Below are 16,859 nucleotides of genomic sequence, written 5' to 3'. Positions count from 1 at the left end.
CCATTTGCTGTGCCACTGTCTTTAATGGGATTTCAGCATCCATGGATTTTGTTATCTGCGGTGGGGTCCTGCAACCAAACCCCAATATGCAAATATTCCAGAAACCAGGAAGAAAACCCAAAATCCAAAGTAGCTCTGGTCCCGAAAGTTTCGGCTAATAGTTGAGACTCAACCTGTAATACCTTTATAAGGCCATTTAGCAGAGAGCATTTTGTGCCCATTTTGACTGACTGAATTGAAAGCCCATCCATGGACTCTGGAAATTTCTTAGGGTTGCATCTTTCCCCCCTTTCGTCTTTTGCAGGGATGCATTCTGTGTTGTGTGCGTGCTCTCCATCTCATTGTGTGTGTGTGTGTTGGGTTTTTGGGAGAGGCTGAGGATGGGTGTGTGTGTGTTTGTGGATGGTCAGTTGATGTTTTTGGTGCCGGGCTCCGGAAGAAGGTTGTGTCCTCCTCTGATTTCATCACAGCCGCCTGTTTCCACTGACTTTGCAGAATGCACAAACAGTTGCTGAATCACAGCGGCTGCAAAACAAGCCAGGCAGCTGTGGGCGTTGGGTGTGCGATGTGTGCGATGTGCGCTAAGGGATAGGAAGGGCCAGCTTTGGGTCCATCCTGGAGGGTCACAGCAGGGGAGGGGGGCAGGGGGCTGTGTGCGTTTTGTGTTGTTTTGTTTAACTTTAAAAAACAACAATTTTGGGAATGTTTTGCATTTTGGTTTGCTTAAACCAGGTTTTTCCCCATCAGTGTATAGGACTGCACCAATATAGGACCAAATTGGAAAACTGATTAGCAAAACAGAGTCCAGTTGTTGTGGCCAATTATTAATCCTTGTTCTTTAAAACGTGCTCTTTTTAAAGCAAGTTGTTTTGGTTGAACTTGTGTTAACTGCGGGATTTGTTTCTGCATAGCACTTCTTGCACTATAAAATGAATGTATTTTGCTTTGCTTTATTTATTGGGCTTCCCTCCCTCCCGCCTTTCTCCCAAAACGGGATTCAGGATGGCTAATGAAGGGACTAAAAAGGAGCATCTGACGCTGGCTTAACAACGAGCAACAACTGCTAATACACTGTTAAAAGTCAAAACGCTTAAAGTCCAGCAGTCGTTGTTGTTCCAATAAGACTTTAATCTGTGTGTGTTTGTATGAGTAATCCATTTAAAAAAACAGGAATGTTTTAAAAAGCTGGTTTAAACCATGTTTAAACATAGCTTAAAGATGGTTTAAAGCATGGTTTAGACCAGAAAGCCTTGGTGGAAGGGGAGGAAACTATGGCTGAATACTTCACTAAACTACGCATCCCAGGATCCCACAGGACAAAGCCATGGCAGTTAAAGTGGCATCAAACTGCTTCAATCCCTGCTGTGTAAACACACCCTAAAATGTCCCATCCAGGTTTATGAAGGTAACTCAGACCCAAAACTTGTGGCTAACAACAACAACAACAACAACAACAACAATTATTATTTATATCCCACCTCTCCCTGTGGATTAAGGCGGGTTACAGAAATACAATTAATACAATAAAATGCATCGTAAAAGCAAATCTACAAATATATAATGATGATGATGATGATGATGTTTATTTATTTCTATTTCCCTCCTCTCCCTACGGATTGAGGTGGGATTACAATTCAAAATGAAAATACAACAATAACGACCTTTTGTTTTCCCCTCAGACCCCCTCTCCATCGAACAGTAATAAAATTCAATAACAATTAAAAGAGTCAAGCCATAAAACAGTTTAAAACAAAGGAGACGGAATGGATCCGGAGACGGAGGGGCTGCTGCCGCCATTTTGGAGCTCAGTCTGGAGGAGATCCCTCTTGGCAGCCGTTTTAAAGGCCTCAGGGGGGGAATAGGACGGATCATTCCACACTTACACACACACACACACACACACACACATATATAACCCCCCCATCCCTCCCACCAAAGAAAAAATAGCAATTAATAAAAACACAGTTTAAAATAGTTAAAAAGGCAAGTTGAAGGGAGTTGAAATAAAGGAAGTCAGTCTGGGAAGGCCTTCCGGAAGAGATCCGTCTTAACAGCCTTTTTGAAGGCCTCTAGAATCGTGATTAATATTGATCACCAGCCTTTTATTTTCAATCTTTTATTATTGATAATGATGATGATAATAATAATGGTCAATGGAGATGACGATGATAGGAACAATAATAAAGGTTATTATTATTACGTTATTATTATCAGTTATTATTACTGATAACTGATAAGATTTGTTTGATAACACATTATAATTTAATATCGATTAATTTTTATCACAAGTTAAGAATTGTTTGATAACACATAACAATTTATTATTGATAATTTGTCACCAGTATTCTATTGTCAATATTTTATTATTAATAATAATGATGATGATAATAGTTGAAAATTATTAATGATAATAGCAATCAAACATAATAATTAATTAATTGTTAATAATAGATAGTGGTTGAATAGTAACAATAAATTACAACAGACCCTTGGTATCCGCTGCAGTTTGGTTCCAGGACCCTCCATGGGTACCAAAATCCATGGATGCTCAAGTCCCATTAAATACAATGAGGTCATGAAATGGTGTCTCTTGTATAAAATTGCAAAATTAAGCTTGTTGTTTTCTATGCCTAATAAAGGTTGACTGACTGACTGACTGACTGATGATAATAATAATAATAATAATAATAATAGTAATAATTGATTTCTCCCCTCCTCTTGCCAGGTGGTACAAGCTCCACTCAAAGCCCGGGAAGAAGGAGAAGGAACGCGGTGAGGTCCAGCTGAGCCTGCAGTTCACGCGCCAGAGCCTGACGGCCAGCATGTTTGACCTCTCGGCCAAGGAGAAGCCTCGCTCGCCCTTTGGCCGCCTGAAGGACAAGATGAAGGGCCGGCAGAAGTATGACCTGGAGTCGGCCTCAGCCATCGTGCCCGGCAGCTGCGCGGCCCTGGAGGACGACCTGGGCCTGGCCGAGGTCAAGAAGGGTCTCCGGCTGGGCAAGGGGGGCTTCTTCTTCAAGGGGAAGCTGCGCAAGTCCTCCCTGACCCAGTCCAACACCTCCTTGGGCTCCGACAGCACCCTCTCCTCTGCCAGCAGCCTAGGGGGCATCGCCGGCCTGGAAACCCTGACCCCTTCGCCCAGCCGGCATAGCAGCCTCTCCACTGACCGCTCGGGTAAGGATAGAACTGGGCAGGGAGCCAGGTGGTGGCAAAACTGGGTTGCTTTCTGGGGGGAGATACAGGAAGGTCCAGGCCCTCAAGGAGGGGTCGACCGCAGCAAAGGAGGGAATCATAGAATCATAGAGTTGGAAGAGCCATCCAGTCCAACTCCCATTCTGCCATGCTAGTTTGGTGTCATCTGCAAATTTGATAAGCATACCTGCTATTCTTTAATCCAAGGCATTGATAAAAGATGCTGAATAGCACTGGGCCCAGGACAGAGCCCTGTGGGACCCCACTGGTCACGTCTCTGGATGAAAAGGAGCCATTGTTGAGCACCCTTTGGGTTCGGCCAGTCAACCAATTACAAATCCATGTAACAGTTGCCTTGTCTGGCCTACATTTCACTAGCTTCTTTGTAAGAATGTCATGGGGAACCTTGTCAAAGGCCTATATTGCTGCGTAATTTAAAACTCAGAGGTCCAAAAAATCTGGCTCTCTTCTCCTAGTGGGTTAAGGTAGATGGGAAAAAGCACAAGAGATAGGCTGAGGCCCAGGGGCCACATAGAAGCCCATGGCTGTGAGATGGGAGTCCTCCATGTAGGATCTGGGATAGACATTGTATAGACCTCCTGATGTTGCATCTAATGAAGGTGGTCTTACAGCACTTAGTGCGGCGCATGTAGAATTGTGAGCTTGTATGGTTGTGTAGGAGATGGAAATTCAGCAAGTGTTGCTTGCCATGCAGTTCGATCACAAGCCGTACCTGCTGGAAGCCCTGTGTGTGTTGTGTGTAGTGTGCTTTCAAATTGTGTCTGACTTATGGAGACCCTACAGTGAGCCTGTCATGGGGTTTTCTTGAATAGGTGTATTCAGAGGTGGTTTGCCATTGCCTTCTCCTGAGGCTGAGAGAGTGAGACTTGCCCAAAGTCACCCAGGGTCTCCATGGCCAAGCTGAGAATTGAACCCTGACCTCCAGAGTTTATGGCCCAACACTCAAACCACTATGCCATGCTGGGGTTGCTGTTGTTGTGTGTCTTCAAGTCATTTCCAACTTGTGGCAACCCTAAGGTGACCCTATCACTGGGGTTTTCTTGGGGTTTCCAGTGTTACAGTCCATCACTCATTGGCTTTCCTCTTCCATAGCCATAAAGAGCACTCTTCTTGTATTCCAGCAGGCAACTCTGCGTGGCTCAGTTTTCTCTACTAAACACACATTCATGGGACATTGGGATGCACAAAATGGTCCAAGAGAGAGGTGATGGATGTGGGTGATCAACAGCTGGTGGAATAACCCTTCCTCGCTTTATTCCTTCCTTCTTTCCTTCCTTGCCAGTGAGAGACTTTCTACCTTCACCAAAGCTGACCCACAAGAGAGCCTTCAGCGATGAGGTCTCCCAGGTCAACCTGCTGCCCGAATCCAAATCGATCCAGAGCCTGAAGCCTTCTGGGAAGGAGCCCATCTCCCGCTCCTCGCTCTGCATCAACGGAAGCCATATCTACTGTGAGGAACCGTCTCCCAAGCCTTCCTCTTCCTCCCCAGCTCCGGCTCCGGCTCCGGCTCCCCTTCCTCCTCTTCCCTCACAGAGCCTCCCTGACAAGCCGGAGGAGGGCCCTGCTGTGGGTCCCCCGGCCCCTGAGCCGGAGCTTCCGCCGTGGTCCAGCAGCCGTGGCCAGAAGGGCCCCCCAAAAGACCCCCCCAGATTCATCCCTTCTCCTCCGATCTTGGCCGCCCAGGAGGAGGACAAGCTCTCGGTCAAGACCATCGCCCTCAACAAGCACCGTGGCCGGGCCAAGAAGGAGGAGGCCCTGCGGGCGGAGAGCAGACCAGTCCAGATTGCGGCCCCGCTGGTCTTCTCCTCGGAAGTGGTCAGGGTCTGGCCCCACGAAAGGATCCCAAAAGAAGAGGAGGACCAGGAGGAAGGAGGAGAGCAGGAGACGAAGAAGAAGAAGGCAAGGTCCGGATTCTTCCGTCGGAGGAGTAGCAGCAAAGACAGCGGGACGAGTCACGCAACAGCGGCAGTGGTGGAAACTACGGTGCCCTCGGACCCCTCGAATCTTCCACCACGAGGTGGAGGGGAAGAAAGAGGCCGGAGTGGCAGTGCCAGCAGCTGGTTCGGCCGTCACGATTCCAAGGAGAGGAAACCCAGGTGAGCCAGGTGGGCAAGGAGGGAGGGAGGAAGGCTGCGGCTCTGGGGACGACGTTGGTGCACTAACCCTTGCGCACAAAGGCTTTTGCTCATCCAAGCGGAAGGAGAGAGCTTCCACCCTTATGCTGTCACATGTCCCTGCAAGGTTGGGTGGAAGGAATAGTTATGCGTTACAGGCTGAGTCCCCCTTATCCAAAATGCTTGGGACCACAAGTGCTTTAGGTTTTGGAAAAATTGCATCTACATATGGAGGTATCACGGAGCTGAGGCCCAAGTCTGAGAGTTATTTATTTTTCATATACACCTTATTATACACAGAGCTTGAAGTCAGCCCTCCGTATCCACAGATTCAAGCATCCACAGCTTTAAAATGTTTTTAAAATATGTATACGTTCCAAAAAGCAAACCTTGATTTTGGCATTTTATACAAAGGATGCTGTTTTACTATGCCATTGTGTTTAATGGGACATGAGTATCCAGAGATTTTGCTATCCATGTGGGGTCCTGGAACCAAACCCAGTAGATACCAAGGGCCCACATTTTAGACACAATATTTTTAAACTTAGTGCTGTTTGGACCTTCAGAAAGCAAAGGGGTGTTACTATGTCCGCCAGTCACTCGGACATTTTTGGATGTTGAAATATTTCTGATTTCAGAATTCTGAATTAGGGAGACTCAACCTGTCTTTAGGGGGAAAGGGAGGGATTTCCTTACTCCTTGGGAAATCGGTCTGGAACAAAATTGTAGCAATGAGTATTTCTTCTAGTATTCACACTTTGTAAATTACTCTGGTTTGCTATTCTGTGCAGAAATACATGTGCTTTTTTGTGCAAAACCCCCTGCTATGTTTTTTGTACAGGAAACATGTGAAGTTTGAGCAAAACCTGGGCTTTCTGCACAGAAGAAAGACACAATGTCTGCGGAAAACACACATTTTAAAAAATTTTGTGCATACCCTGGAGTTTATTTGCTTATCTTCACACAGTGCAAAACTTTGGTGGTATCTTTCTTTTCTCCTGCTTTGGGGAGAAAACAATGGCAGTAGAAAGTATTTGTTCTTGCTGGTGAGGGTGAACATGTATCTATGGCTCCTGCAAAGGAGGGTGGTGCCCTGGTTGGCTTTGTGGGCAAGAGATGGGACCCCTCTGGAGGCTTTTGGGGTCCGTTGGTTCTTGCTGCCACCGCTGCTTTAACCCTTTCTGCCATGTTAGTGATGTTCCTGTGGTTGCGCAGAATGAAAGAGTGATGAAAGGGCCTTCATTCCATGCAAGAGGACAGTGTGGCAAAGGCATCAACATGGGGAGAAAGAGGATAGACAGAAGGGCTGCTGTAATGTCCTACTGCAATTGTTGCATGCACTGAAAAGGCTACAGAGGTAGCAGGATAGATCCATTGATGCACTGGTATTAGCCAGAGCATCCTTGTGGAGGACCAGCCTAGCAAGCCCATTGACTGGTTCAGGACTAAAGAGATCTTATTCCACAGTTGGGAAGATTCAGGTGGTATTGGCAGAGGGGCGGGTGGGATTGGGAGAAGGTGTGCTAGGCTGTGAACCCAAAGGGTTTGGATAGAAAGAAAGGAAGGTTCAGGGGCAACTGTTAGGTGGATTTGTAATTGGATGACTGGCCGAACCCAAAGGGTGCTCAGCCGTGGCTCCTCTTCTTTATCCGGGAGAGAAGTGACCAGTGGGGTTCTGTCCTAGGCCCAGTTTGTTATTCAACATCTTTATCAGTGATTTGGATGGAAGAATAGAAGGTATGCTTATTAAATTTGCAGATGACACCAATTAGGAGGAATAGCGAATACTCCAGAGGACAGGATCAAAATTCAAAATGACCTGAATTGATTAGAATGTTGGGCCAACAAAATGAAATTCAACACAAGAGAAATGTAAGGTCCTGCACTTAAGGCGGAAAAATGAAATGCACAGATATAGGATTATGGGGGACACCTGATTTGAGGAGACTCCTTTACGTCTGAAAGGGATCTAGGAGTTCAAGTAGACCACAAATTGAACATGAATCAACAGTGCAGTGTGGCAGCTAAAAAGGCCAATGCGATTCTAGGCTGCATCAATAGAAGTATAGTATCTAGATCAAGGGAAGCTGCAGTGACCTTCTATTCTGCTTTGGTCAAGCCTCACAGGGAATACTGTCTCCAGTTCTGGGCACCACAATTCAAGGAGGATTTTGGAAGCTAGAGCATGTCCAAAGGAAGGCTACCAAAATGGTGAAGGGTCTGGAAACTATAAAGCCCTATGAGGAATGACTAAGGGAGCTGGGGATGTTTAGCCTGGAGAAGAGAAGGTTAAGAGAGGTGATAGGAGAGCCCTATTTGAATATTTGAAGGGATATAGCATTGAGGAGAGAGCAAGCTTGTTTTCTGCTGCTCCAGAGAACAGGACATGGAGGAATGGATGCAAGCCCCAGGAAAAGAGATTCCTGACAGTAATAACAAATATTTGAAGGGCTGTCATTAGGAGGACTTCCTGATAGTAATTTAATGTCCTTAAACAGAGGCTGGATGGCCATCTGTCAGGGATGCTTTGATTGAGAGTTCCTGCATGGCAAAATGGGGTTGGACTGGGTGGCCCTTCTTGGGCTATCTTCCAAGTCTATGATTCTATGATTCTAATGCCCACATGAGAATCTCTTCCAGTATTCATGCTTTGCAAATTGCTCTTGGGAACTATTCTTTGCAGAAATACAAGTGTTTTTTCTGAGCATAAACCCCTGCTGAGTTTTTTATTCAGGAAACATGTGCAGGAAACAGTATATATTCGGCTTAGGAGGCCTGAGCAAAACCTGTGCTTTCTGCATGGAAGAAGCACAGGTAAAGAAAAAAGAAAAGATAACGTATTAAAAAGCCAAACCACTATCCATTTTTGAAAACTAGAAATGGACCTCTGGGCAGCTCTGTGGGCTTTTTTGTGTTGTTTTGTTCTTAGCATATTGGGCTGACTGCATGCCTCCCGGAGGGTCCCCAGAGCAAGATGTTGGACCCCAGACCTGCTGCAGTTGCCCACAGTGGATGTGTGGCATTTGCCAATAGTCACATTGCCAAGGATGCTTTAGCTGTGGGTCCCTGCACAGCGGCCCTTGGGTTCCCTTCTAACTTGTTGCTTCATTGAATTTCTCTGATTCTATGCCAGATTTGAGTTCCTTTAGACTGGAGGAATGCATGGGGAAAAAGTTGTTCCGTTATGTAGCTGAGGTTGTAGGTCCCAGCATTGTGCACCACTGGAAACAGCTGGAGAACAGTGCGATTCCCATCCCATCCCATTGCTAACGGCCCCAAATCTGTGCCTTGTTGTGGGTGCAATTGGCACAATCTTGGCCAACAAATGATTGTGTCACGCCGGAACAATCTTGCTGAGACCAAAGGTTCATCCTGCCCTCTTCTCCTTGTGCCTCCTTCAAATGATGATGCTTCCTTGGGTAGAAGGCAAGACATATAATTTAATTAGATAAATAATGACGGAGTTGCAGGCGGGGAAAGGCCACCAGTTCTGCAAAGGCCTCTCTGTAGATGCTTAGTTGCCTACAAATGCAAATGCAGCCAAAGTGTTTAGGCTTTCTTTGCAAATGCTGCACGACCATCAGGCCAAGACTCCTTCCTAGCATCGTTTTAAAAATGGTTCTTGCCAAGAATGGCCACACTGCAGAATTTGTGCAGGATTATTAATGAGAAGCATTTGATTTGTGGTACTTGGTACTTTGGATTTATTTACTGTTGCCTCAAAGGCAAGATCTTGAGCCGCCTTTGCCATCATAAGGGAAGACTTAGAGAGCTGGGGATGTTTAGCCTGGAGAAGGGAGGTTAAGAGGTGATATGACAGCCCTGTATAAGTATTTGAAGGGCTGTCATATTGAGGAGGGAGCAAGCTTGTTTTCTGCTGCTCCAGAGACTAGAACACAGAACAATGGATGCAAGCTCCAGGAAAAGAGATTCTAGATCAACATTAGGAAGATCTTCTTGACAGTAAGGGCTGTTCAACAGTGGAAGACACTGCTATCTGAATGGAGGATGGTGGGGTCTCCTTCCTTGGAGGTCTTTAAACAGGCTGTTGGGGTTCTTTAATTGAGAATTCCTGCATGGCAAGGGATTGGACTGAATGACCCTTGTGGTCTCTTCCAACTCTAGGATTCTGTGATTCTGTGACTTCACCTGCCCCAGTCCTGCCAACCCAAGCCTCCCTTCCCCTCTTGCCCCTTGGCAGAAAGGGGTGTCAATGTCTTGACCAAGGCCAGATGGTCAAATTTGTGGCAGAGGAGTACCCCCACCTTGAAATAACTGTTCAAACTGATAGGAATTAGAGCCAGATTCTGGCTGGAGTGAGATTGTGGCTCACACAAAGCAGACCTCTCCCCAGGGCCATGGCACCTAAGCCAAGGTCCACCATCAGGGTTGTGTTGCATAAATCTTTCTGCATGTGGAGTTCCACACTGATTGTACTGCGAAGTGTTGCACAAATGAATGCACATCTAGATGTGCAACTGAATGCACATGCATGCCCACATGGACTTTGGCATGTGGCATCTGCTTGGACAGTGGTCCCACACTTGCAGCTCTTCTCCTGCATCCTTCAACAGATTGTAGATGCACTGGACCCTTTGTGTACAAGGGGGAACAGTGTTTACTGTGCGTGTGCAGAGTGCACTCCCTTCACTACCATCATCTGAACATATCTTGATTTGAAGGGAGGGAGAGAGCCTGTTTTTTTGCGCTCCTGACCTGCTGTCTCTGCATCATGCCAAGGAATGCTCTTTTCGTGGCTGAGCAGACGCACCTGGCCTTGAAGCACCTGGGCAAGCAGGGAGTTATTTCCGGAATGTGCCTCCAGACCCGCCTGTCCTGGCCGGCGCTGGGCGTGATGGACTCCAGGGAGGCATCGCCGGAAGCCTGTGTCCAAATTCCTCTGTTTCCAATCTCTGGAGTAAAACAAAAACCAACCCGCCTGGTCTGACCAGAATGCAGAAGCATTTAGTTCATTATATTTATTGGTTAAAAAATTACTTCCCAACGTCTAAAGATCCCAAGGTACTGTAGAATAAAATGAGCTTAACTAGAGAGTCTATGAAAGCCAGTGTGGCATCGTGGTTTGAGCGCTGGAGTATGACTCTGGAGACCAGGGTTGGAATCCCAGTTTGTCCATATAAACCCACTGGGAGGCCTTGGTCTAGAAGTCACACTCTCATCTCAGCCAACAAACCATGCCCAGAAAGCCTCATGATGGGTTTGCCTTAGGGTTGCTATAATCATAGAATGCTAGAGTTGGAAGAGACCCCAAGAAGGGCCATCCAGTCCAACCCCCTTCTGCCATGCAGGAACTCTCAGTCAAAGCCCTCGCTGGGACAGATGGCCATCCAGCCTCTGCTTAAAGACCTCCACCATTCTCCAAGGCAACATCTTCCACTGTTGAACAGCTCTTACTGTCAAGAAGTTCCTCCTAATGTTTAAGTAGAATCTCTTTCCCTGGAGCTTGCATCCATTGCTCCATTGGGTCCTATTCTCTGGAGCAGCAGAAAACAAGTTTGCTCCCTCCTCAAGGTGACATCCGTTCAAATATTTAAACTGGGCTATCCTATCACCTCTTAGCCTTCACTTCTCCAAGCTAAACATCCACAGCTCCCTGAGTCGTTCCTCATAGGGCTTCATGGTTTCCAGACCCTTCACCATTTTGGTCGCCCTCCTCTGGACATACTCCAGTTTCTCACCATCCCTTTTCTGAATTTTGGTGCCCAGAACTGGACACAGTATTATGCCAAATGAGGCCTGACCAAAGCAGAATAAAGTGGAACTATTACTTCCCTTGATCTAAACACTATACTTCTATTGATGCAACCTAAAATTGCATTGGCCTTGCTAACTGCCGCATCTCACTATTGACTCATGTTCAACTTGTGGTCTACTTGGATTCCCAGATCCCCACATATAAATCTCCTTAAGCCAGGTGTCCCCCATAATCCTATATCTGTGCATTTCATTTTTCTGCCCTAAGTGCAGTACCTTACATTTCTCCGTGTTGAATTTTGAATGTTGATCCTGTCCTCTGGAGTATTAGCTGCTACTCCTAGTAAGGTGTCATCTGCAAATTTGATAAGTATGCTCCCAATTCTGTCATCCAAGACATTGATAAAGATGTTGAATAACCCTGGGCCCGAGGACAGAGCCCCACTGGACACCCCACTGGTCACTTCTCTCCAGGATGAAAAGGAGCCATTGTTGAGCACCCTTTGGCTTTGGCCGGTCAACCAGTTACAAATCCATGTAACAGTTGCCTTGTCTAGTCCTCTTGTTGGAGACATCCAGAGAAGGAGACTCAACCACCTCTTTGGGTAGTTGCCTCCATCACTTAAACGTCCTTCACATGCACACACACACGCACACACGCACAGACACACAAACTCACACGATTGTGTAAGACTGCAGCCCTGTGGCCATTTTCTTGGGAATAGCTCCCTGTTGAGAGTCCCAACTAGAACAGATCCAGTGAAGCAATGGGATTTGTCTAAGGTTGACTCACCATTCAGCAATTGATTCAATAGGTTTACTCCAGTTGAGAATCGTCAAGAGCAGTGGTTCCCAAACTTTGGTCCTCCAGATGTTTTGGATCTCAGCTCCCAACATTCCTGCTTGTTGCCCAAACTGTTTGGGGCTTCTGGGTGTTGAAGTCTAAAACACCTGGAGGTTTGGGAATCACTGGTTAAGAGGATTCAGACAACTGAACTCCGCAAGGTTTACTTTTGAGTACAACGCGTAAATTATTGGATTGTGAAGATGAAGTCTGGGCAACTCCATCATATACTACCCTGAGCTAGAGCTTGGAAAGTTACTCCAATGGACTACAGCTCCCAGAATCCACTACCTGGCATATGATAATAATGCTGATGGTGATAGGAAGGCCATGGGATACCAGATCTTTTCAATATAATGGGCAGCTTTTATTGTTAGCCGACTTGGGTCCCTGCATCTGGAAAAAGGTGGGATATTAAATAAGTAAGTAAATTAAAAACAAAACAGCTCACCTGTTCTGCTGGGCGTTGCAGAGCATTAGAGAAGGACTTTCTTGGCTCAGCTAAAGGGACCTTCCCAGCATCCAAAAAAGAGACGGGAAACATTTGGCTGCAGCCTTTTCTTGCCCTTGTTCTGTGTCTCCTTCTGCTGATGCAGCCTTTTTCTGCAGCCTTGGAAATAGGACTTGTGTTGGAAGCGTGCCCACGTCGCGCTGCTCTCTGGCCTGCATCCATTCCTGATCGAGATCCTGGGCCCAGTCTGCTAGTCAACATCTTTATCAGTGACTTGGATGAAGGAATAGAGGGCATGCTTATCAAATTTGCAGATGACACCAAATTAGGAGGAGTAGCTAACACCCCAGAAGAGAAGGTTAAAATTCAAAATGACCTGAATAGATGAGAAACCTAGGTCAAAGCTAACAAAATGAAATTCATTATGGAGAAATGTAAGGTACTGCACTTAGGCAGAAAAAAATGAAATGCATAAATATAGGCTGGGAGACACCTGGTTTAAGGAGACCTTTACGCGTGAAAGGATCTAGGAGTCAAAGTAGACCACAAGTTGAACATGAGTCAACAGTGCGATGCGGTGGCTAACAAGGCCAATGCGATTCTAGGCTGCATCAGTAGAGGAGCAATTCACCTTTTCAATAGGTTGCAGGGCCCCTTGCTCTCTTTAACGTTAAGAATATAGAGTATGTAGAGAGATCTTGTAGCACCTTTCAGACTAACTAAAAGAAAGAAATTGGCAGCATGAGCTTTCCTAGACTTCAGTCTACTTCCTCAGATGCATTTGATGCATTTGCACTCCATTTCGTCTCCACCAAATGCATGTGAGGAAGCAGATTTAAGTCTATGAAAGCTCCTGCTGCCAACCTCTTTCTTTCAGTGAGTCTCCAAGGTGCTACAAGATCTCTCTACATACTAATTCCACAAACTAACACAGCTGTATCTCTGAATTAAGAATATCCAATTCAAACAAACAGACCGACCCCTAGAAGTGGATGTCCAGGAACTGTTGTTTCCCCAGCCCAGTTCAGGAGGTCACAGGGGAGGCAACTGGTCCCCATGCCCACCATAGCTGCCCATGCCTGGGCAGGGTCTTTCTCTCTTGCATTGCGTATGGAAAATGCTGGACAAGTTATGGGGTGACCCCTTGAATCTCTTTCCCACTGGTCCAGTGAGCCTGACTGTCTGGGGGGGGCTCTTTTCTGGTTTTGGGGGGGGCAGGACCTCTGGAGAACTTCCTGCTTTTGCCCAAGTGCTCGCCTTCTTCTTGAGTGAAAGCAAGTCCCCACTTCTCCCTTGGTTTGGAGAAGAGGCTGCTTTTGAGTCCCTTGTGGGGCAGAACGTCCAGCTGAGGCTGGTCAGTTGAGGCAGTGCACCAGAGCCTTCAAATACCCTTCGCCAAGCTACAAATCCCAGGATTGGGTAGGATGCAGCCAGGGCAGATTGAAAGTGGCTTCAGTAAGCCATAATTCAGAAGGGAGGAAGGCAGGCAGGGATACTCTCAGGGGCAGATGGAGGAAGGTCAAAGTGACCTGACATCATGACTATCAAGGAGGACAAGGCACCGCAAAACGATGTAGGATGTTCAAGAAGAACGTAGGACATGACTGTAATGAGTGGGCCACCAGTCATTGGAGGACTTCTCTCAGACAACAAAGGGTTAAGCCAGGGGCGGGACATGCTAATGAGCATTTACATCATAGCTGGCCTAAGGCCCAGCTGGCCAATCAGTGGAGCAGGACCGGGAGTTTCAATCAAGAACCTTCCAAGAGAGGTTTTGAAAAGGCCTCTGAGCCCATGTGGCCCGAGTCCTTTCCTTGGTGTGGCCCATGTGGCTGGTGGGATATAGGAAGAGAGATGTGTAAGGGAGGAGTGGGGCGTTGGTGGCGCCCTGTGCATATGGACAGGCTCTGGGTTAGAGAGGCCATGTTGCTCATGTGCAGAGTATGCTCCCCCGGATCTGTGGGTCCATGGCATGTTGGGGGTCACAGCTAATTTCAGGGTGCTGAGCCCCTCGGTTGACTCTCTACTGCTAATTCTTGTTGTAGTTGTCATAGTGCTGGGTCAGAGGGGGCTCATTTCCATCCCATTGGGGATGCTTCTCTCCTGGATATGTGAGTGCATGATGTTTGTTGTTTTTTTTGGGGGGGGAGCCCAAAGTAAGGTGGGTACCCCCAGTTCCTTTCCTTGTCTTTTGCTACTGCGCTATGCCTCCAAACAGTCATTTTTCAGCAATGCACCCTCACCTGTGAAAAGTCTCTCAGTCACAGAGGAAGGTGTTAAGGGGTAGGACTGAGCTTGTTTTGGGGTGCAGGGGAGCCCCATGTTCAGCTGAGCAGTGTTACCTGGCTTTGTAAAGATAAGAAACTGGAGCATCTGTTGCTCTCCCTTGCTGGGTTTTATGGTAGTTCTCTCAAACCTCTGCCAGCCTGGCTGGTAGTCAGGGATTCTGGGAGTTGAAGTCCAAAACACCTGGAGAACCAAGCTTTGAGAGAACCATGGGTAGAAGGAGGCTGGGTAGCTTCCTCAAGAGGAGACCTTGGGGAGGCAGGGAGGGAGGGAGGAAGGGGTGACCATTGCTTTAAAGGGGTGCAGACTGAGCTATGCAGATTGAAGGGTACAAGACATTTGAGGAATTGCATATAGAACCAGGGTGCAAAAAGCCTGGAGGCAGGGTTTTGGTGCTTTCTAGAGCAGCAAATGGCCTTTTGGTTGGGCAGCCAGGGAGTGGTGGACCGTGTCCAGTCCTTTATTTAATAACACCTCCACCCCCCACTCTTTACTCCTTTTTCGGCTTTTGCCTGTCCAGTTTTGCATCTCTTCAGTTCTCTCCTTTCTCATTGCTCTGCTTCATCAAAGTCCAGGGCTCTCGCCAAATGCACAGGGGTGGCTTTTTTGCTCTTGGAGTGGGGCCTGCTCACTGCTTGTGTGTGTGTGTTTTGAGAGAGGGAGGGTGGGTGTTTATTGGGGAGGGGCATCTCCATTCCCGGTGGCATGAATAGGGGGCTGTTTGTGGGTTCTGGGGAACTGTTCTGCCTTCTTCCACAGCCTGGAGTGCCCCCCTGAGTCAGTCCTGGGCTCGCTGGTGCCCCCTGACCTCCACTTCCTCCAGCCCCCTGGAGCCCTTGTGGAGTGTCCTGCTTCTGCCCTCCCATCTCCCTCTCCTTCCTTCCTTCCTTCCTTCCTTCCTTCCTTCCTTCCTTCCTTCCTTCCTTGCATGCTAAACCCCACTGTTCCCTGCTTTTGCAGTAGCCCTGGAAGGCAAGCTCTTGTAATATATGTCCACTCTTTGCTCCCTACCCTTGCCCACCTCATCCCACCCCTCCATTCCCATGAAGCCCCCTGGCAGTCCAGGTATTAAACTCTGCTCCCCTGCCCCCTTTCTCTCCAGCTCCCATCCTGGCCTGCTTGCACCTGCGAGAGAGTTTCTCAGGAAATCTCCTCCTTTCCCAGAAGATCACAGACCCCCTTCCTTTGGAGAACCACCGCCTGAGTCACCACCCCAAAGAACCAGCATCCCGGAACCACCTGCCATTGCCGCTGCCGCCATAACACCCCCCTCCGAATGGGACGAGAGCTTCGATGCCTTTGCCACCAGCCGACTGAAACCGGACGCTTGCATGGAGAACCCCCCAGAAGTGGTCCAAGCAGACGCTCTGGACAGAACGGGACCCCTGGAGACAGGCACCAGGTCCCTACTGCCAAGGGGAAATGAGTCCCAAGGCAGTGAAGGTGCAGAGCCCTATCCTGGGGGTCCAGACTTGCTGAACTTTGTGTCTGAAGAGAGGAGGCCTCTGGGCAGCCGGAGCGTGATGGAATCGGCAGAGGACGGATCCAGAGATTCTACTCTACCCTGGGGACCGCCCAGCGAGGAAGGCTCGGATCCACAAAATTTGGCAAGGCTATCTGCAGAGAGTTGGGGCCGAGAAGAGGAGAGACGGGGAGAGCTTGAGGGGGAACCTGCAAGTCCTGGGGGAGAAGAGTGGTGGAAGAATGCTTGGGGAATGTCTGTTGGTACCCCTGTTTCGGACCTGGATGACAGCCAGCATCACATTCCTGCTGCCTCTGGTCTTTCCTCCTTGTCCTCCGCCATCGTCTTTTCAGGTGAGGGGGACAGATTGCCTGTGAACCTGACGGACGACGAACCCACCGGGGCACCATCTCTGGCAGGTGGAAGCAGCCAAGGTCCCAATGTTGAAATGTGGGAGACCCCTGTGGCTGACGTGTGCCACGGGGACTTGGAAAGGGAAGAGGAGATCCCAGTCCCTATGACTGATGCCGTGTCAGAGGTGGCTCAGCTCCCAGAGGAGGACAACCTGAACTCAGGGCTCGATATGGAGGAGGAAGAGGAGGGAAAAGTGGCCGTGGGGATCGAACAGGATGGAGGGGTATGCGAGCACCGTAGGGCAGAGACTCCCCCACCGAAGCCCCCAAGGAGATTCCCGCCACTCAGCCTCCAAGAGGAAGCAAATGATGCTGCATGGGACAGGCAGAGTTGGCAAGATGAATCGGCTTTGTACGGCGA

At 48.0% G+C, this 16,859-nt stretch overlaps 1 protein-coding gene across 1 annotated transcript in view; it reads left to right on the top strand.

The window, feature by feature from the left end:
* RAB11FIP5 (RAB11 family interacting protein 5) overlaps window positions 1–16,859 on the top strand; it is a 49,832-nt gene that overhangs the window by 18,659 nt on the left and 14,314 nt on the right. The window contains exons 2-3 of the mRNA XM_042466951.1: window positions 2,726–3,174; window positions 4,496–5,309. Of these exons, the coding sequence (XP_042322885.1) occupies window positions 2,726–3,174; window positions 4,496–5,309 (1,263 nt within the window). The remainder of the gene's footprint in view (window positions 1–2,725; window positions 3,175–4,495; window positions 5,310–16,859) is intronic.

Source organism: Sceloporus undulatus, chromosome 5, assembly GCF_019175285.1.
Source record: "Sceloporus undulatus isolate JIND9_A2432 ecotype Alabama chromosome 5, SceUnd_v1.1, whole genome shotgun sequence".
NCBI classification, from domain to species: Eukaryota; Metazoa; Chordata; class Lepidosauria; order Squamata; family Phrynosomatidae; genus Sceloporus; species Sceloporus undulatus.
The sequence above is the reverse complement of the archived record's forward strand: the minus strand, read 5'-3'. Positions and strand labels throughout refer to the sequence as shown.